The sequence below is a fragment of the Podarcis melisellensis genome (assembly GCF_964234715.1).
Source record: "Podarcis melisellensis genome assembly, chromosome: 5".
NCBI lineage: Eukaryota > Metazoa > Chordata > Lepidosauria > Squamata > Lacertidae > Podarcis > Podarcis melisellensis.
The window spans coordinates 93,681,586-93,702,180 of NC_138537.1; the positions used below are offsets into that span (position 1 = coordinate 93,681,586).

Here is a 20,595-nt window from a genome sequence, read left to right on the forward strand (position 1 = left end):
AATAAAGGGGAAAAAAATTATTCCCCCCCCAAGGCGCGGGGCTGGGGCGCGGGAAGCCCGAGCCTCCCCCTCCCCCAGCCCCCAGACTTGGTTAGAAGGCTGGCGGGGGGGGAGAGCTTGCGGGGCTGGGGGAGGGGGAAGCCCGAGCTTCCCGCTCCCCTAGCCCCCAGAACGCAACCCAGAGCGATGCCGAAGCTGCATGCGGGGCTGGCGACTGGGAGGAGCAGGCTTCTCACCCCCGCCAGCCTTCTAACCAAGTCGGGGGACAGCGGGAAAGGCGTGCTGCGCCTCTCCCGCTGTCCCCTGAATTTGCGGGGCTGGCGATGGGGAGGAGCAGGCTTCTCCCCCCGCCAGCCTTCTAACCAAGTCGCGGGACAGCGGGATGGTGGCGTTCTGCCTCCTCGCTGTCTTCCGAACTTGTGGGGCTGGCGGTGGGCCCCTCCTGAAGCCTGGAGAGCAAGAGGGGCCGGTGCGCACCAACCCCTCTCGCTCTCCAGGCTTCAGCGAAAGCCTGCATTTGCCCCATAGGACGCACACACATTTCCCCTTCATTTTTGGAGGGGGAAAAGTGCATCCTATAGGGCGAAAAATACGGTAATTCAACATAAAATTGGGTAGGTGGGTTCTGGTGGTGTTTGCTGTTTGTCACCATGCCCCCAACAGCTTTCAGGGTCAACAGCCAGCTGGAGAAGATTAGGCTGCAATGGTAAAAGCAACCCTTGCTTCAAAATAGTATAGCTTCACTTCAATGGAATGTACTTAGGAATAAACAGCTGTAAGAATGGGAAAACTTTGGGAACTTCAGAAAACATCCACCTGGATTGCCTCCACCCAATCGGTTCTCTGCTCTCTCTTTTGGGAGTGAATCAGTGCCGCTCATATCTTGACTCCTGGCTATTCTTTGCTCTCTGACACATAAATGCACATTTTATTTTGAACTTTCTATTTAAAAATCACCATTTTTTAAACTTTACTTTGTACATTTTTTTTTAGACTCTTTACAGAGAGAAAACAAGGAGCATATGCACAGATAAATAAATATCTGTGCATGCCAACAAGGGGCCTCAAGCTTCCAGAGCCAGTGTGGTGTAGTGGTTAAGAGCGGTGGACTCGTAATCTGGCGAACCGGGTTCGATTCCCTGCTCCTCCACATGCAGCTGCTGGGCGACCATGGGCTAGTCACACTTCTCTGAAGTCTCTCAGCCCCACTCACCTCCCAGAGTGTTTGTTGTGGGAGAGGAAGGGAAAGGAGAGTGTTAGCCGCTTTGAGACTCCTTCAGGTAGTGATAAAGCGGGATATCAAATCCAAACTCTTCTTCCAGAATTCATTGAGGATGGAGAAGCACTAATTGAGGGAAAGAAAAAACATACACATGAAAAAAGCTTCACATCAAGTACCATCCACTAGTGTGGATCGGAAACAATGTGATAAATTTTGGAGGCATAAAATGGAAAGTGCTTATGTGTGAACCAGGGCAGACAAAAGTGCAGAAACAGCAATCTATGTTCATATTCACATCCGACTTGTGGACGTGTCCTTGGCTATGCAACCATAATAAACTTTAACCTTTCCTTGAGTGCAGAAGTGCTCCATACCTGAACCATCCTTCCCCTTTGGGTTCCCACAACATCTCTGCCATTAAGAAGAACATGGCTAGGACTGTAATTGGTCTTAGACCGTAGAGATGGAAGCAGAATTCACTTTCAGTTTATATAGCGGAATTTGGATTTGTTTTATTTTCTATCTCTTGAAAAACAAAGCATTTGCACAAATTCTATATTCCAATCTAGACTGCATGGTGCTCCAACGCAGTGGAGTTCCATTATGCTCTGACTGACATAGAATTTCTGCCTGCTTCCACAGAACAGTCTACTCAACATAGCCTCAAACCACTTTTCTTGTTCCTTTTCTACGTTTTCCACAAGCAGTTTTCAAAAGCTGGATGTAGAAGTTTGATTTCAGAGGTAGCTTTCCCTTCCATTGTAGGAGGGCAACTAGCATGGGAGAAAGGCCATTTGCCTGGGATGGGGGAGAACAATCTTATGAAATAAAATTGGATGTGGAAGGGCTTTCATCCCCCCCTCACCCCCCAAAGGACTTCATGCCTTCTTTGCCAGAGACAAGCTCCAAACGGGCTCACCTCCAACATCTACCTCCAGCCACCCCATGTCACAGTCGACCCTCTCAACCGAGACCAGCAGAGTGACTAAAAGAACGTGAGGTCTGGAAGCCGCCAATGAACAAGTGCTTCCCTCATATCAGCTCAAACAAATACTACACCTGAAGACAAAATGAAGGGAATATGAGTTAAATCCCTTAAGACAGGGGTCTGCAACCCACGGCCCCGGAGCCGCATGTGGCTCTTTTACACCTTTGCCGCGGCTCCGTGGCGGATACTAGCGAGGGGAGGAGGCGCATTGTGTGCCCCGACACTCCCCACTGTGGCGGGCGTTGTACTGGCTGTGACGTCGCATGGGGGCGGTGCGTGCGTTAGTCACGCACCGTCCCGACGTCACCTTCCCGCCCGCCCGCTACATTGTAAGGGGCATGTACGCTGGTCACTGCATTGAAAGGGGGCATGTACGCTGGTCACTGTTTTGAAGGGGAGTGAAGAACACACACACAAAAAAGGTAACTTGTTAATTTATGAGGAGGAGTCATTCTGAGGGGTCAAACAAAGAAATAATTAAAAAAGTGACAAAAATTTTATTTTTATAATGACGAGTTTTGCGGCTCCCAGTTTTTTTTCCTTCGGAAACGGGTCCAAGTGGCTCTTTTTGTCTTAAAGGTTGCAGACCCTGCCCTAACAGAAGGAAGTTCTAGGAGTGGGAGCAGGAGTTGCCCGAAAACTGCTCACCCTGTAGGCACAGAACAGGCGGTTAGAACTCAGCAATCTTGTGGTGAAATGCTTCTGGGAGATGATATATAATGAGATGAAAAAAATGTTGAAATATACATTCATAAAGAAACCAGAAGCATTTTTACTGGGCATTGTGGGGAGTGATATGAATAGAAAGGAATGCAAGCTCTTTTTACATGCAATAACAGCAGCAAGAATATTACTGGCCCAAAAATAGAAGCAAGAAGAATTACCGACGATTGAAGAATGGAGGATGAAGTTAATGGACTATGCAGAGCTAGATAAACTAATAGGAAGGATTCGAAACCGGCGGGACCAGAAATTCACGGAAGACTGGAGTAAATTTACGGACTATTTGGAAAGTATTTGTGAAGATCAGACGACGTTTGTAGGGTTGCAAGAAGTTTTGTGAGTATTATTGGAAGTATTGCAAAAATGGAGAAGGGGAAGGATGGTTTGTTAAGAGATGTAAAGGCAATATAAAGCTAAGAAATGCATAAGAAGTGGTTAAAACGGTGGATCATCAGAGGTGCTGATGGAAGTCTAAAAAGATTGTGCAAGTGATAAGTTTTGTGGTACATTTTATAATTTATATGTTAAAATCAATAAAAATAAAAAATAAAAATAAGATGAAACCAGGCAGAGCACCTTTTCAGTAGTGGGGCCCACCCTGTGGAAATGTCCTCCCATCAGACGTCAAGGAAATGTCAATGTAAGTTTTTAATGTTTGATGTTTTATTGTGTTTTTAATATTTGGAGTGGCTGGGGAGACCCAGACAGATGGGCAGCATAAAAATAATAAAATTATTATTATTAAACTAAATTGTCTCTGCAAATTGATATTCCACATAGGACCTCAAAACTCTAATCTTCAAACCTTACATTAGAATTTTTGGGATGGCTGCTTTGGTCTGAGGTGTAAATTTCTATTTTTAATTGCATGGTGCTGTGTGGCAAATACTCAGGCTTGTTTGACAAATCTGAATTTTGCCACAGTTCCTGAAGTCTCCTCCTTCCCCAGGTCCTTCCTAAGCAATCTGAGACTTTGTCACCTTGTCTGTCTTCTTCATATCTCTTCTGGCCCTGGGAGACTGTGTGTGTGTGTGTGTGTGAAGCTGTTCACAGCAGGAGGGGAAGACAACCCAGCTTCCTCACCAGCCTGCATTATCTCTGCCTTTTAGCCCCCCTCTACTTTTGCAGGTGGCGCTGTGGGTTAAAGCCTCAGCGCCTAGGACTTGCTGATCGAAAGGTCGGCGGTTCGAATCCCTGCGGCGGGGTGCGCTCCCGCTGCTCGGTCCCAGCGCCTGCCAACCTAGCAGTTCGAAAGCACCTCCGGGTGCAAGTAGATAAATAGGGACCGCTTACCAGCGGGAAGGTAAACGGCGTTTCCGTGTGCGGCTCTGGCTCGCCAGAGCAGCGATGTCACGCTGGCCACGTGACCCGGAAGTGTCTCCGGACAGCGCTGGCCCCTGGCCTCTTAAGTGAGATGGGCACACAACCCCAGAGTCTGTCAAGACTGGCCCGTACGGGCAGGGGTGCCTTTACCTTTACCTTTTTACTTTTGCCTCTGATTCTGGACTGCTCTCTGTGATGTTGGAAAATGTCAATCACTTCTCCTACCTGGGCAGTTATCTTTCCACAAGGGCCGACACTGATGTTGAAAGCCAGCAATTCCTGAGCTCTGAAAGTTCTCCCGGTTCAAGTGCAGAGTGTTTGAGGACTGGGACATTCTCAGGGAAACCAAAATGCTTGTTTACAAAGCTATTGTACTACCAACCTTACTGTATGTTTGTGAAACATGGACCACTTATAAACGTCATCTTCAACTCAAAAGTTTCCATCAACGGTGTCTCCAAAAAATTTTTCACATCACTTGGGAAGATAGGCGAACTAATGCCAGTGTACTGGAAGAAGCAAAGATCACCAGTGTCGAATTCTTCAACATCAACTTCGTTGGACTGGTCATGTTGTGCGGATGCCTGATTATTGTCTTCCAAAGCAACTACTCTATTCCGAACTTAAAAATGGAAAGCGTAATGCTGGTGGTCAACAAAAGAGGTTTAAAGACTGTTTCAAGGCAAATCTTTAAAAATGTAGTATAAACCCTGACAGCTGGGAAACACTGACCTGCAAGCGCTCCAGTTGGAGAACAGCCTTTTCCAAAGTTATCATCAGCTTTGAAGACACTCAAACTCAGGACGCAAGGGAGAAACATTCTAAGAGGAAGGTACGCTTGGCAAATCCACACCATGATCAACTCCCGCCCAGAAACCAATGTCCCCACTGTGGAAGGACGTGTGGATCCAGAACTGGCCTTCACAGTCACTTACAGACTCATTGTTAAAACCGTGTTTATGGAAGACAATCTTACTTGGCTATGAGTGATCACCAAAGAAGAAGATGACTCTCCCTGCTCACTAAACCCTGTTACCTCTTCACCTCCTCCCTCTTCTCCTTCTGACTTTCCATCGCCATCCCACCACCAACCCCCTGACTCTGAGCCTTCTTTCATTGAGGCTTCCCCAGCTAGTTCCTTCTACCACTCTACATCCAGCCAGTTCGTGATAGTGATCCTGCAAAACAGTTCAGCTTTAAAATAACTGAATAAATAGCTGTGGAAATTCATTGAAATATTCAGGAGGTTGGGATATTCGTGACAAAATTGAAACCAAACTTGATTTTATGTTCTGATAATGTTGCTCTTCATCTTTGTCTCATCCTTGCCCTTTAACACTTTCTTAATTTTCTTTTGTCTTTTGCTTTCTCATCCTAATTTTTCCCCAGTTCTGCAGCAGTATCATTGGCGTATGTGATTTTTTTTTATGTTCCTGATGTCATAAACATTTTTAAAATAGCAAAATGAGAAAGTTTCATAGAAACTTTCAATGAGGTCTGCTTTAAAAAAAAATAAAGCAGCAAAAGTTATAAAAAGGCACATTATGTTTCTATTCTAATCATATAATTTTTCTGTAGAGGCCGAGTTGGACTGTGGTGCTTGTTATTTTTGAAACAGAATAATATTTATTTTAATAATAAGAGAAGAAATTATACATATTGGTTCTCATGAAACATTTTTGTAGAAATGAATCTCACTGACATCTTACTGAAGGCTGTCACAAATAAAGATTCATTCATTATTCTCACTGACAAACGTGCTCCTGTTAACATCTCCAGGATTTCCTTGACAAACCTGCATACAGAATATGCGAATATTCACAATTTCCTTCATGTTTACTGAGCTCATGTTGTGAGAGAAACATTAAAATATCAATCTACTAAAGATTGATGTTTTCTTTTCTTTTTTTAAAAAAATAGAACACTTGACTAATATTATTCATAGATTCCATCTTGCTGTGACATTTTTGGATTAGAAAAAGAGTGGTGTTGGATTTCACTTTTCAGAGTGAACATTTTAATGGAGACAGGCCTAAATCATGGAGCTCTGTCATTATGGGGTGTGAAAGACGTGCCCCAAACTTTTGTGATCTCAGTGTCTTCAACGTCTGTTGTTTGCCAATGAGGAGGAACCGCAGAGTGCAGCCGAAGGTAACCCTTGTTGAAAGTTTGTTTTGCTTCTTTCCTGCAAACAGTGCGTTTCTATGTTGGTTCATAACACGGCTGTTGCGGTGTGATATGGGCATTCCGCCATACAGTATCATAGCTGTCAACTTACAGATTTGAAAATAAGGGACCAGCAGCCTCAAAAATAAGGGATCAGCAGCCAAAATAAGGGATTTTCCCAGCACAGGTATGTTCAACTTCTGAGCCCCTCCAAGCCAAAGGCAGAAAGCCCAGGCAGCAGCCAAACGAAGCCTCAAGCGGTAGTTCCCACAGCGCAGCAACCCGGCAAAGGGGATGCAGCAAGGAAAACCACCCTCACCTCTCCGCTGGGAAGCGCTGAGCAAAGGCGAGTCCCCAGGCAAGGCGGCCGATTTGATTGGCACAAGGCATGCAAGCTCCACCCCCCAGTCATTCTTAGGCTCCTTATTGGGTGATCAATGCAGCCAAGCAACACAGAGCCTCCCTCCTCCCTGGCCGGCAGGGAGGGAGGGAGAGGAGCTGCTTCCTTTGAAACCCGGGAAATTTAAGGAACACCATCAATAAGGGACAGCAGCGGGACACCGCGCTGGGACAAGGGAGTTTCCTGCCAAATAAGGGACGGTTGACAGCTATGTGTTACAGTATGGGAACAGAAGTATATTTTAACTTGTATATTCTGTGTTAAGTAGAAGCTGCTATGATTTAGCTAAATTACTATTACTTTTTAAAAAAGTTTTAATTTTCAAAATTTTCACAAAAGAAAAACAGAAAAACATAAAAAAGAAAGATAAGTCAATCTTACAGTAGATATTCTTAGACTAAGATGAATGTTACCATATACATAGTAAAGTTGTTTAGAAATCTAAGATATGTAGATATAAATATATAATTATAATAACATTGAAAAGAAAAACAACCGGAAAAGTGTTAAAACTAAAAATTCCTATCGATCAATAAGCAATATTCAACCAATTCAAACCAATACTAGGGTATTTTGTACACAAAATCCTTCGTGTTGGATTGAATCCCCTATCAGTTTATTGTTTTGTTGACTTCCGTCTAACTCTTTGCGGTTTCAATTCAACTTAGTCCTATTTTTAATCTGTATTTAATTGTTTATCCTCACCTTGGGGTGAAAAAAACACATTTTTCTATCTGTGAAATTTATGCTAGACACAGCCAAGTGTTAATATTGGAACCGTGTTTTGTCAAATAGTTACTAAAACATTCCCATTATTTTTCAACCTTATCTACCAATTTGTTTCTTATTAACTCCGTCATTTTAGCAAGTTCCAAGTACTCACATAATTTTAATTGCCATTCCTCTCTTGTTGGTGTTGATTCGTTCTTCCAATATTTCGCTATTAAGATTCTGGCTGCTGTAACTGCATAAAGTCTTTTGGTTTCGTTTAGAATGTTTACTGTTAAAATGCCTAATAAAAACATTTCTGGGTTTTTGTTTTTTCTGAAATGTATGTTTTAGCATTTTTTAAAACTCTTCATAAATCATGTCCGAAATTACTATTACTATGATTTCTGAAGAAAAGAAAAGGTGCACTTTTTTTAAAAAAAAAGAGGGAGGAAATACTTGATGAGTTTATTAAAGCAGGACAAGTGATCCAAGTAAACATATAGGTCCATTTATCCTGAAGTCTAAAAGGCAAGTTCCATTTGTCTCCAGGCAATGATAATATAGCACACTTTCAAACAGCTTTACATTACAACCGGTTGGTTTCACTGTGCTGCGTTTGTGTCTTTTAATGGACTGAACAGAGTGAAAGATGATGAGTTATGGGGGTGCTTAGTTTATTTTTGGGTTGCTATTTTGGTAAAATCTGTTAATATTGTTTTATTGATTGTAAACGCCGTATTAATTTGTTCACCCTGTAATATGACTCTTGTTGCAATTGTGCTGTTTAGCTATCTTTTTTAGTTGTTTCGTTAATGGTATTTTGTAGATTGCAATTGTTTCGCTGACGATTTGTTAATTGCTTGGTGAGATTTATGCTGTGTTTGTGATGTTCTGTTATTGTTATGTATGGTTTGTAAACCGCTTTGCGATTCATTTGAAAGAAAAGCCAGCATGGCAATATAATAAAGCAAAACCAAGCAAACTTGCCAACTCTGAAATAAACTGAGAGGGAAACTTTGTTTAATTTTTTTAAAAAATTATTTAGTTTTTCAGTTTAAAGTTTTGCAGTCAATTATCAACAACCAACATCAAAACAAGATTCCAACGAATTTCCTGAACTTCCCTCCTCCCCTTTGTGGGTCCTTTTGTTAACCATTTCCTCCTGCATCTTTTATAATGATCCAAATCTTTTACCTCTCCATATATTCAAAATTCAACATTAAACTACAAATATTATTCCAATCCTACTAAAAAATTTAACTGTTTGCAATGGTTTTTAAGATAAATTATAATTTCCCCCCCATTTCGTATTAAAATTTGGGTCTTCCTGGTTTCTGATTCTTCCGGTCATTTTTGCCATTTTGGCATAATCCGTCAACTTAATCTGCCATTCTTCTCTGGTCGGGACATGGTCCTTTTTCCATCTCTGGGCCATTAACATCCAAGAAACTGTGGGACTTTGTTTAAAAAATTAGCCTCTGTCCCTTATCATTTCCCCTTTCCTGAAAAAATCTCTTTTTTCTTTCCCGTCCTGAATATATTACAAATAGGATTCCACGTATGTGGAGTTCAGGTTGCCGCTGGAAATTACTTCCTGGTGAAAACTCTCAGTCTATTTTCCTAACTTCTGTGGGAAGGGTCTAGATTCTATTGCAAGGTTTACCTCGCCTGGGCTGGTTCACTCCAGCGGAGATCCCTCCTTGGGCTGGATCACACGCATGTGTGAGTGTGTGTGCCTGCATCTGTGCAGACACGATTTCCGGCGCCTGTGCACGTTCAGATGTGATTTCTGGTGCAGCATGCGGAGATTCACAGAGAGGGTGGCTCAGTTCGGGGGCGTCTCAAGGGCCGGTTAAACAACCCCTGTGGCCCTATTGTTTAGTGCCAGGTGGGAGAAACACACTCCACTCCTCTAAATCCTCTGGCTTGTTCAGGAGCCAGGATCTTCCTATACTAAAGGACACAAAGGGGAGCAGTTAGTTCACTTCTTGCAGCAGGCAAAACTCGTTAATCAATTTGCTGTGTAAATCTGTTTGCTCATGATTTCATATACCCCGCAAAAGTTATTTTTTTAATGTTTTAAATACTTTATGGAACCAAATCCAAACGATTTCTTTTTGTGCTAACTTTATTTATCCCATTAGAAATTAAATAGCAGCATAAGTGTGCTCCCTCACCTGGAGTGCCAAGTTAAGAGCAATTTGGTTTCAAGTGCTGTGAAGCCGCAGCAGCAAGATGCTATCCTTCCGCAAATAACCACCAAGAACTTGCAGAATGTCAATGCGTTGCATCAGGTAAGCCGAACAGAGCTTAGTACTACGTTTTTACGTTTCATTGTTGTGGTTAGAAAAGTTACGGAATATCGTGTATGTAGATGCGTGCATCTCAATGGTGTCAGAATTTTTTTTAAATAAACGTTGATGTTTACCAGGCATTCTTAAGATTTTCAAAACTGCAGGAGGAAATTCTGAGTTCTTTAGTAAATGGAGATCATGTTGATTGTAGAAGGAGCCCTACCTAACCTGGTAGAAAAGCTCAGGCCTTATACAGTGGTGCCTCGCAAGACGAAAATAATCCATTCCGCGAGTCTCTTCGTCTAGCGGTTTTTTCGTCTTGCGAAGCAACCCTATTAGCGGATTAGCGGCTTAGCGGCTATTAGCGGCTTAGCGGCTAAAAGGCTATTAGCGGCTTAGCGGCTTAGAAAAAGGGGGGGAAGCGAAAAAAATCACAAGACTCACAAGACGTTTTCGTCTTGCGAAGCAAGCCCATAGGGAAATTCGTCTTGTGAAGCACATCGAAAAACGGAAAACCCTTTCATCTAGCGGGTTTTTCGTCTTGCGAGGCATTCGTTTTGCAGGGCACCACTGTATACAGTAACCCTCACCTCCAAATCCATGATGTGGTGCCCTCTTGCAGAAGACAAGAGCACAGACACGCACAGAGGGTCCCAAGAGAATGTGGTGGTTGAGACAAACATGGGGTGTGTTCTGTAGAGCGTGTCCTCCATAGAAGAGGGCACGTGTTGCGGTGAGACCTGGAGACCGACCTCCTGGTTGTGGGTGGGTATATTGGACAGCCACAACACCCGATTGGTAGGTTCCTCATTGCTGGGTTTAATCTGGCCAATGGGGAGCTGTCTAAACGGGTCGAGGGACCTATTTATGCCATGCACATGACCCAGAGCTTCCTCTTTCGGCGCGTGCATTCGGAACACCCGCCCACCTCTCCCTACTTTTAGGGCTTGTTGCGCTTGACTTTGCTATGCCATCATCTGTTGTCTGTCGTTGGGACAGGGGCACGGCAGGAATTTTCCCCACTTGGCTGATTGGCTGGTGCCATTTGGGTTTCGCTAACTGCGTAGCAAATCATCACAACTTGAAAGGTTGCGGATAGGCTCTGGCTCAGGTGATAGGGATGGGAGAACACTCTCGCCATCCCTATGTGAAGGGTATTCCGTTAAAGGAATCCAGGGACTCAACTTGGTTTGGTCAACCCTTGAGAGAGGGTTGTGCCCATGCCTGAGTCCAGGGGAGCATCTGGGGAGTGGACATAGTCCGTTCCCAGGCTTTCCACCCACCTCAGGTGTTCGCCTTTGGCTGACCTATGATAGAGCTCTGGGTCAGCGCTGCCTGCAAGGGTGAAGGGAGCTAGTCGAACCAGAGCCTATGCAACCACTCATTTCTGTAATCAATAAAGTTGTGGCCTAAATTCCCTTGCCTCTAGCGTAGGAATGTAGAGCCCTGGCCCTCCAGGTGGGAGAGATGGGACACACATGCCACCATTATAGTTGGTATCGGGGGTCCCTTTGCCTCCCTGCACTAAACCTCCAGCTGGATGGAACTGGAGTTCTCTGGATAAGTAGTGACCTCTTAGCCATAATCACGATTAGCCGTGAGCCTCATAATACGTAGGACTACATTGGAGATTAATGTGCATCTGAAGCTGATTCTCAGTGTTGCACTTGTGTCAGAGGTGGACTGAGGACCTAATAAGATACAGGGTTTGGCATGTATACGCTGCTCCCCATTCCCAACTAAGTCTGCTCCTGCTTTGGTCACCCTCCCAGCAGAGCTGCATCGTAGTGGTGCAGATGCACCAGAATGGAGTAGTGCTGGCATAACTGGGACATGGGTGGTGCTGTGGTCTAAACCACTGAGCCTCTTGGGCTTGCTGATCAGAAGGTCGGCGGTTCAAATCCGCTCGACGGAGTGAGCTCCCGTTGCTCTGTCCGAGCTCCTGCCCACCTAGCAGTTTGAAAGCACGTCAAAGTGCAAATAGATAAATAGGTACTGCTCCAGTGGGAAGGTAAACGGCGTTTCCATGTGCTGCTCTGGTTCACCAGAAGCGGCTTAGTCATGCTGGCCACATGACCTGGAAGCTGTACGCCAGCTCCCTCAGCCAATAAAGCGAGATGAACGCCGCAACCCCAGAGTCGTCCACGACTGGACCTAATGGTCCTTTACCTTTTTACTGTCTGGATATCCTTACCCAGTATCACATAGCAGTTAGATTGCATTTTAGTTTACAACATACTAGTTTTCAGTTTTTAGTTACAGAAGATACATACCGTGTCCTGGGTAATGAAAGCTGGACGGGCTTGAAAGACTGGTGCAAGTAGATAAATAGGTACTGCTGCGGCGGGAAGGCAAATGGCACTTCCATGCGCTCTGGTTTCCATCACGGTGTCCCGTTGTGCCAGAAGCAGTTTACTCATGCTGGCCATATGACCTGGAAAGCTGTCTGTGGACAAACACCGGCTCCCTCAACCTGAAAGCAAGATGAGCGCCACAACCCCAGAGTCGCCTTTGACTGGACTTAACTGCCCAGGGGTCCTTTACCTAGTGCTGGCATATACCTAGAGATGCTTTGCTGTCTCAAGATATGAAGGTGTAGTTGGGTTTCTACCATATCCTGCAGTCTACTAGCCAGCACTTTTAGAGCACAGGTTTGTGCTCTGAAGAGCCCATACATAGTAAGAGTGATCAAGTGGAACAATACTTTACATTCGTCCCTGCAGGGCTGAGGTCTTGTGGCTGATGGTACGTAGTAGATACTTGCTTGCTCTTGTGTCATAAAAAAAGTTCCTTTTTCCTTTCTCTGGAACAATTGTTAAAATTTAAATAATTGGTGTTATTTTTAAGATTTAAATTGTTTTCTTTAATTGGGTAAACTTTCCAGGTGCTTAAAAAAATATTTTTAAGACTTGAAGCATGTGGCAAGGAGTGGAGGTAGCAGGAAGAGAAAGAGAAAATCGGTTTAGAGGCATGTTTGTGTGTGTCGTTTTAAAACTGAAGGTGTGGAAAATATGAGAGATATACCAGTTCCTGTCCATACATATGTGCCTATATGCCTAAGGATGGAGAAGGCTCTGCGTTGCCTTTGTTACAGCTGTCCAAAGATGGCCTCTGTTGTTGTTTTAATCAGACGAGAATTACTCATTTGAAATTATTTTACCGTAGAGATGGACTGAGAAAAAGGGGCTGAGATGTATGGACTTAAGGCAAGTATTTTACAAAGAACCGTATTACTCTTTAGCAGGAAAACAGAGCCCCAGGCCAATCATTTCCTTCAGCTCCTCGTGAAAACAGTGCTATAGTTCTGTCCAGCAAGACAGAAACAGAAAAAGGCCACAATCTGAAGCTGCCTCTGACTTCAGCAGGTACAAATTTTGAATGCTAATTTTTTTTATAGAACAGAAACAAATTGATGAGGACAAAATTGTGACAAATGCTTGAATGAGACTTGGAGTGGGTAAATTGTTGTTGTTTAGTCGTTTAGTTGTGTCCGACTCTTTGTGACCCCATGGACCAGAGCACGCCAGACAGTCCTGTCTTCCACTGCCTCCCGCAGTTTGGTCAAAATCATGTTGGTAGCTTCGAGAACACTGTCCAACCATCTCATCCTCTGTCGTCCCCTTCTCCTTGTGCCCTCAATCGTTCCCAACATCAGGGTCTTTTCCAGGGAGTCTTCTCATGAGGTGGCCAAAGTATTGGAGCCTAAGCTTCAGGATCTGTCCTTCCAGTGAGCACTCAGGGCTGATTTCCTTCAGAATGGATAGGTTTGATCTTCTTGCAGTCCATGGAACTCTCAAGAGTCTCCTCCAGCACCATAATTCAAAAGCATCAATTCTTTGGCGATCAGCCTTCTTTATGGTCCAGCTCTCACTTCCATACATCACTACTGGGAAAACCAGAGCTTTAACTATACGGATCTTTGTTGGCAAGGTGATGTCTCTGCTTTTTAAGATGCTGTCTAGGTTTGTCATTGCTTTTCTCCCAAGAAGCAGGCGTCTTTTAATTTCATGACGGCTGTCACCATCTGCAGTGATCGCGGAGCCCAAGAAAGTAAAATCTCTCACTGCCTCCATTTCTTCCCCTTCTATTTGCCACGAGGTGATGGGCTCTGTGGCCATGATTTTACTTTTTTTGATGTTGAGCTTCAGACCATATTTTGCGCTCTCCTCTTTCACCCTCATTGAAAGGTTCTTTAATTCCTCCTCACTTTCTGCCATCAAGGTTGTGTCATCTGCATATCTGAGGTTGTTGATATTTCTTCAAGCAATCTTAATTCTGGCTTGGGATTCATCCAGCCCAGCCTTTCGCATGACGAATTCTGCATATAAGTTAAATAAACAGGGAGACAACATACAGCCTTGTTGTACTCCTTTCCCAATTTTGAACCAATCAATTGTTCCATATCCAGTTCTAACTGTAGCTTCTTGTCCCACATAGAGATTTCTCAGGAGAACGATGAGGTGATCAGGCACTCCCATTTCTTTAAAAACTTGCCATAGTTTGCTGTGGTCAACACAGTCAGAGGCTTTTGCATAGTCAATGAAGCAGAAGTAGATGTCTTTCTGGAACTCTCTAGCTTTCTCCATAATCCAGCACATGTTTGCAATTTGGTCTCTGGTTCCTCTGCCCCTTCGAAATCCAGCTTGCACTTCTGGGAGTTCTCGGTCCACATACTGCTTAAGCCTGCCTTGTAGAATTTTAAGCATAACCTTGCTTGAATGAGACTTGGAGTGGGTAAATATATAAGCTATAAAATGGGATGGGGGGAACCCTGGTTCAAACCACATCCCAACATTGAACTTACTTGCAGATCTCAGGCCAGCCTTTCAGTTTTCCCACTCCAATTTGCACTACAGGGATAATAATAATAGCAGGTAGCGCTGTGGGTTAAACCACAGAGCCTAGGACTTGCCGATCAGAAGGTCGGCGGTTCGAATCCCTGCGAGGGGTGAGCTCCCGTTGCTCGGTCCCTGCTTCTGCCAACCTAGCAGTTCGAAAGCACGCCAAAAAGTGCAAGTAGATAAATACGGTAGGTAGCTCTCCAGCTGCAAAGTAAACAGTGTTTCCATGCACTGCTCTGGTTCGCCAGAAGCGGCTTAGTCATGCTGGCCACATGACCCGGAAGCTGTACGCCGGCTCCCTTGGCTAGTAAAGCGAGATGAGCGCTGCAACCCCAGAGTCGTCTGCGACTGGACCTAACGGCCAAGGGTCCCTTTACCTTTATCGAGCTCACTGATGCAGGGACACTAAGACTAAACTAGCCTCCTCTAACCCTGTGGTCTCCATATGTTTTTCTTCTGCACCTCCCAGCAGCCATAACCAGCATTTTTGGGGAACTGCTTTAAACAACATATTCTGAGAGATGGGGAGAATGAGGAAACGAGTTATTTATTACCTGCATGATGGTTAAGTTATGTGAATGCAGAGAAGAGACGTCCAGGCCAGGAAGATACTGCCACCAGCTCTTGAAGTTGGTCCATCAATATTTTGTACAATTTGTTTGCTTTAGTATTTAAATCGTGAGCTGCTTTGGGTTCCTTGGCAGAATATATAGGTGCGATAAATAAATGAACACTAGAAAGTATGTGGTTTCCAGCTGTAATGGATAAGTAAAAGAGAAAAGAGAGACTAAAAACTAAATGGAAAATAAGGGAAAGGATTTGCTGAATTAATAAATTAGAAATTGGAATACAGAAAGGGGAGGTATGAGGAAGTCGGGAAGTAAGTTATAAGAAAATAAGGGATTGAAATTATACCTTTTTTATTTTTGTTTGTTTGTATTATTGTATTGTTTAGTTATTATAAAATTTTTGAAACTTTAATAAAAATCTTTTTTTAAAAAAAGATAAATAAATGAACACAATATCCAATATTCAGTGTTTGATTTTTGTCTCCAAATCAGAAGCCTTGAAACATTTTAAAAACCAGCTAACAACGTATGAACAGCGGGAGATTAAGGAATATAGAGAGCTGTGGTTTCTTGGGCTGGGAGCTAAAAAGATTGAAGGCTATCCTGATGCAGAGAACAACAGTTCCTATGATGATGATCATGGCTCCTACAAAAAGGTAAGAGGCTGAAAATGCTTTGGCATCCATGACTGTGGAAACAATGCAGAACTATTGGTGTTCATCTTGTGTAAGAGCTGTCCAATGAGAGGAAGTGAAGAGTAATAATAATAATAATAATTTATTATTTGTACCCCGCCCATCTGGCTGGGTTTCCCCAGCCACTCTGGGCGGCTTCCATAGAAACAAAAAAAACACTAAAATATCACAGATTAAAAACTTCCCTGAACAGGGCTGCCTTAAGATGTCTTCTGAATGTTAGGTAGTTATTTATCGTTTTGACATCTGATGGGAGGGTGTTCCACAGGGCGGGCGCCACTACCGAGAAGGCCCTCTGCCTGGTACCCTGTAGCTTTGCTTCTCGCAATGAGGGAACCGCCAGAAGGCCCTCGGCGCTGGACCTCAGCGTCCGGGCAGAACGATGGGGGTGGAGACGCTCCTTCAGGTATACTGGGCCGAGGCCATTTAGGGCTTTAAAGGTCAACACCAGAGTAATTTTCTCATTGCATTTAATAAATCCTGGCTCAGAAATATGAATATTGGGGGCTCATAATGCTCACCTCAAATATGAGATGAGCATTTACAGCCCTATATTCTTCTTCAGCTTGGATTTTGATCTAAAATGAGAAGGAAGATTTTAATCTGAGCCAGAGTCTTTATTGTAATCCCTGCGTTCCTTCTACCCACGTATCACTGGGTGGTGAATGCACGGAACATGCACTTGTGTTTTGTTTACGGAGTCACAGAATCACAGAACTGTAGAGTTGGAAGGACCCCGAGAGTCATCTAGTCCAACTCTCTGTAATGCAGGAATCTCAGCTAAAGTATCCATGACAGATGGCCATCTAACCTCTGCTTAAAAACTTTCAAGGAAGGAGAGTCCACCAGCTCCCAAGGGGGTCTGTTCCACTGTCAAACAGCTCTTACCGCCAGAAAATTCTTTCTGATGTTTTGTCGGAATTTACTTTGTTTAACTTGAAGCCATTGGTTCTAGTCCTACCCACCAGAGCAAGAGAAAACAAGCTTGCTCCATGTGAAAGCTCTTGAGATATTTGAAGATGGCTATTACATCTTCTCTCGACCTCCTCTTATCCAGGCTAAACATACCCAGTTCCCTCAACCGCTCCTCATACGGCTTGGGTTCCAGACCTGGTCATCCTAGTCACACTCCTCTGCACACATTCCAGCTTGTCAATATCCTTCTGAAATTGTAGTGCCAAAAACCTGACAAAGAATTCCATGTGTAGCAGAAGAGAGAGGTACTATTTCTTCCTTTGATCTGCACACTAGACATCTGTTGATGCAGCCTAGAATAGTATTCACTGCAGCATTGCACTGTTGATTCATGTTCAGCTTGTGATCTGCTAGGACCCTAGGTCCTTTTAGCACCAGAGATACAAGGGCACGTACTACTTTTGCTTTCCACTTTTTGTCACCTTGTATAGGTTCTAAGTGATCATATCGCATACAGATATGAAATACTGGCTGTTATTGGGAAAGGATCATTTGGGCATGTTGTGAAATGTTTGGACCACAAGACAGGTGAAAAAGTAGCAGTGAAGATAATAAGGAACAAAAAGAGGTACGGTATGTCAAAGGTTTTATAAACTTTATCAAGATACCACAATGTTTGATGTTAGTTGAATAGAAAGAATTTTTTTTATTGTGATTTGTTTTATTATTTTAGCAGAAGATGGGAGTGGTTTTAATCAGTGTTTAGCCAGAAAACCTGTACAATTTTTTCAGCTAACAAGAATTTATTGTTACAGCTTTCTGACTAAACAAACAAAATTCATATTCAGGTTTTCACAATTTAAAGTTGGTTTGAGGGCTGGTTTTGGTGTGAAGATCTTGGGGAGGTTTCTAACTGCTTGGCGTGGTTAGAAGTCCCCTCTGGACTTCACACTAAACACATGATGAGGAACACGCTTGGTGCACATGGGACAAGCCCTCCTGTGATCAGACAAGTATAGAAACTGTTACGTACTGAAGTTCTCACCCTGGGCCTGCAGGGGGATACTGTAGATAGTTATGCAAATGAAGGATCGAAAGTGACGTTCAGTGATTGGATAGTTTTTATGCAAATGAAGGATCGAAAGTGACATTCAGTGATTGGATAGTTTAGAAAGTTGCTACAGTAACGTTGTACTGGAGCTCTATATAAGCAGGCTGACTGTGCCCTTCAGTCAGTTCTGTTCTGGCCTCTGAATAAACAAGAGCTGTTTGAAGAATCGCTGTGTCGTCTGATATGTTCACCCGCAACTTAACAGAAACGTCACATTCTGCTTTGTACAGTGGTGGCCCGCAAGACAAATGCCTCGCAAGACGGAAAACCTGCTAGGCGAAAGGGTTTTCCGTTTTAGAGGTGCTTCGCAAAACGAATTTCCTATGGGCTTGCTTCGCAAGACAAAAATGTCTTGCGAGTTCCTGTGGGGTTTTTTTCCATTTCCCCCCTTTTTCCCAAGCCGCTAAGCCGCTTATCAGCTGATCCGCTAAGCCGCTTAACAGCTGATCCGCTAAGCCGCTTAACAGCTGATCCGCTAAGCCGCTTATCAGCTGATCCGCTAAGCCGCTTAACAGCTGATCCGCTAAGCCGCTTATCAGCTGATCCGCTAAGCTGCTTAACAGCTGATCCGCTAAGCCGCTAATAGCGCTAATCCGCTAATGTGCTTGCTTCGCAAGACGAAAAAACCGCAAGACGAAGAGACTCGTGGAACGGATTCTTTTCGTCTTGCGAGACACCACTGTATTTTGTGTAGTGTGCCTGCACTAAGAGTAATTTGCCTTAAGTGCTATTTTCAACAACACACGGGAATGATCTAGCTTCAGCTTGTGTAAAAAAATGAAAACCAAAACCCTTCTGTTGCACTTAGATTTCATAATCAAGCTTTGGTAGAAGTCAGCATCCTCAATGCTCTACGGCAAAAGGATGAAGACAATGCTCACAATGTCGTCCACATGAAAGAATATTTTTACTTCCGTAATCATTTCTGCATTTCCTTTGAACTGTTAGGGTAAGACAACTTTTCCTTATCTATAATAACAATTATGCAAACCGTTGTGTATATTTATGCCCAAATTGGGGGCATGGGTGGGGAAGCAATCACTAAGTATTCCCATTCCCATTCCACAAGCATAGACATCTCTTTAAGCAGTATAATGGAGATCTGATCATTGCTCTGTATCGAGTTGCATATTGCGAATCCACTTACAATTTCCGAACGTATGAAACTGCCTTATATGGAGTCTGGTCATTCAAGCATCGTTCATTGTGCCAATCCTGAGGGAGTAGTCCATTGGATGCCCCTTGATCCATGGGTTCCATGGGGAACAGGCCTAAATGTGAGTCCCAGTTATTAGCAAGATTCATAATAGTGCAGTACCTTTGGCTTTGAGGATTCCTACACACTCTCCTGGGATGCGGGTGGCGCTGTGGGTTAAACCACAGAGCCTAGGACTTGCCGATCAGAAGGTCGGCAGTTTGAATCCCCACGACGGGGTGAGCTCCCGTTGTTCGGTCGCTTCTTCTGCCAACCTAGCAGTTCGAAAGCACACCAAAAAGTGCAAGTAGATAAATAGGTACCACTCCGGCGGGAAGGTAAATGGCGTTTCCGTGCGCTGCTCTGGTTCGCCAGAAGCGGCTTAGTCATGCTGGCCACATGACCCAAAAGCTGTACGCCGGCTCCCTTGGCCAATAAAGCAAAATGAGTGCCGCAACCCCAGAGTCGGTCACGGCTGGATCTAATGGTCAGGGGTCCCTTTACCTTTACACACTTTCCTCATGCAATACACTTTGCGGGGTTCTTTTGAGAGACAGCCACTGTAGATGCCCAGAGTTCATCCTGGTCTCAGTGTTTTTGGTAGGCTGGGCTAGGGCCTTGCTAACGTCTGAGCAGGTCTGGCCTGAGGCATATCTCGTCGCTGAAACAGGTTCTCACCATCTTTGGCATTTCCTGTCGCTCCTGGTAAATCATGCAAAACTAATTTTCAGAGTCTAAAAAACAATTTAATTTCCCCCCTGTCCCTCTTCTTTTTGTGTAGACTGGAATGCATGTATTATGAGCACTTAAAATATTTAGAAACTCCAACTTTTATATCTTTAAAATGAATACACACACGCACACACACACAAGAGAATGATTCAAAGTTGATAAAAGGTAAAGGTAAAGGGACCCCTGACCATTAGGTCCAGTCGTGACCGACTCTGGGGTTGAGGCGCTCATCTTGCTTTATTGGCTGAGGGAGCCGGCGTACAGCTTCCGGGTCATGTGGCCATGATGACTAAGCCGCTTCTGGCGAACAGGGTCATGTGGCCATGATGACTAAGCCACTTCTGGCGAACCAGAGCAACGCATGGAATCGCCGTTTACCTTCCCGCTGGAGTGGTACCTATTTATCTACTTGCACTTTGACGTGCTTTGGAACTGCTAGGTTGGCAGGAGCTGGCACTGAGCAACGGGAGCTCACCCCGTTGCGGGGGTTCAAACTGCCGACCTTCTGATTGGCAAGTCCTAGACTCTGTGGTTTAACCCACAGCGCCACCCGCGTCCCCTTTCGAAGTTGATACTGGAGGTTTTTAAGCAGAGGTTCAATGGCCATCTGACATAGGTGCTTTTGTCAAGATTCCTGCATTTCACTAGATACCCTTGGGGTCTCTCCCAGCTCCACATTTCTACAGTTCTATTCTTTTGAATAACCATAA

General features: G+C 44.1%; 2 protein-coding genes across 4 annotated transcripts in view; one reads left to right on the forward strand and one right to left on the reverse strand.

Moving 5' to 3' along the window:
- FGF6 (fibroblast growth factor 6) overlaps window positions 1-20,595 on the reverse strand; it is a 187,593-nt gene that overhangs the window by 77,702 nt on the left and 89,296 nt on the right. The gene's annotated exons all lie outside the window — the stretch shown is intronic.
- Window positions 1-20,595, forward strand: part of DYRK4 (dual specificity tyrosine phosphorylation regulated kinase 4) — a 52,593-nt gene that overhangs the window by 13,456 nt on the left and 18,542 nt on the right. Inside the window, exons 6-11 of one of the 3 annotated variants that reach the window (XM_081911713.1) lie at window positions 6,264-6,407; window positions 9,678-9,827; window positions 13,069-13,192; window positions 15,730-15,893; window positions 17,339-17,475; window positions 18,767-18,907. In XM_081911713.1, the coding sequence (XP_081767839.1) occupies window positions 6,264-6,407; window positions 9,678-9,827; window positions 13,069-13,192; window positions 15,730-15,893; window positions 17,339-17,475; window positions 18,767-18,907 (860 nt within the window). The remainder of the gene's footprint in view (window positions 1-6,263; window positions 6,408-9,677; window positions 9,828-13,068; window positions 13,193-15,729; window positions 15,894-17,338; window positions 17,476-18,766; window positions 18,908-20,595) is intronic. The other 2 variants (XM_081911714.1, XM_081911715.1) reach the window with 2 other exon arrangements.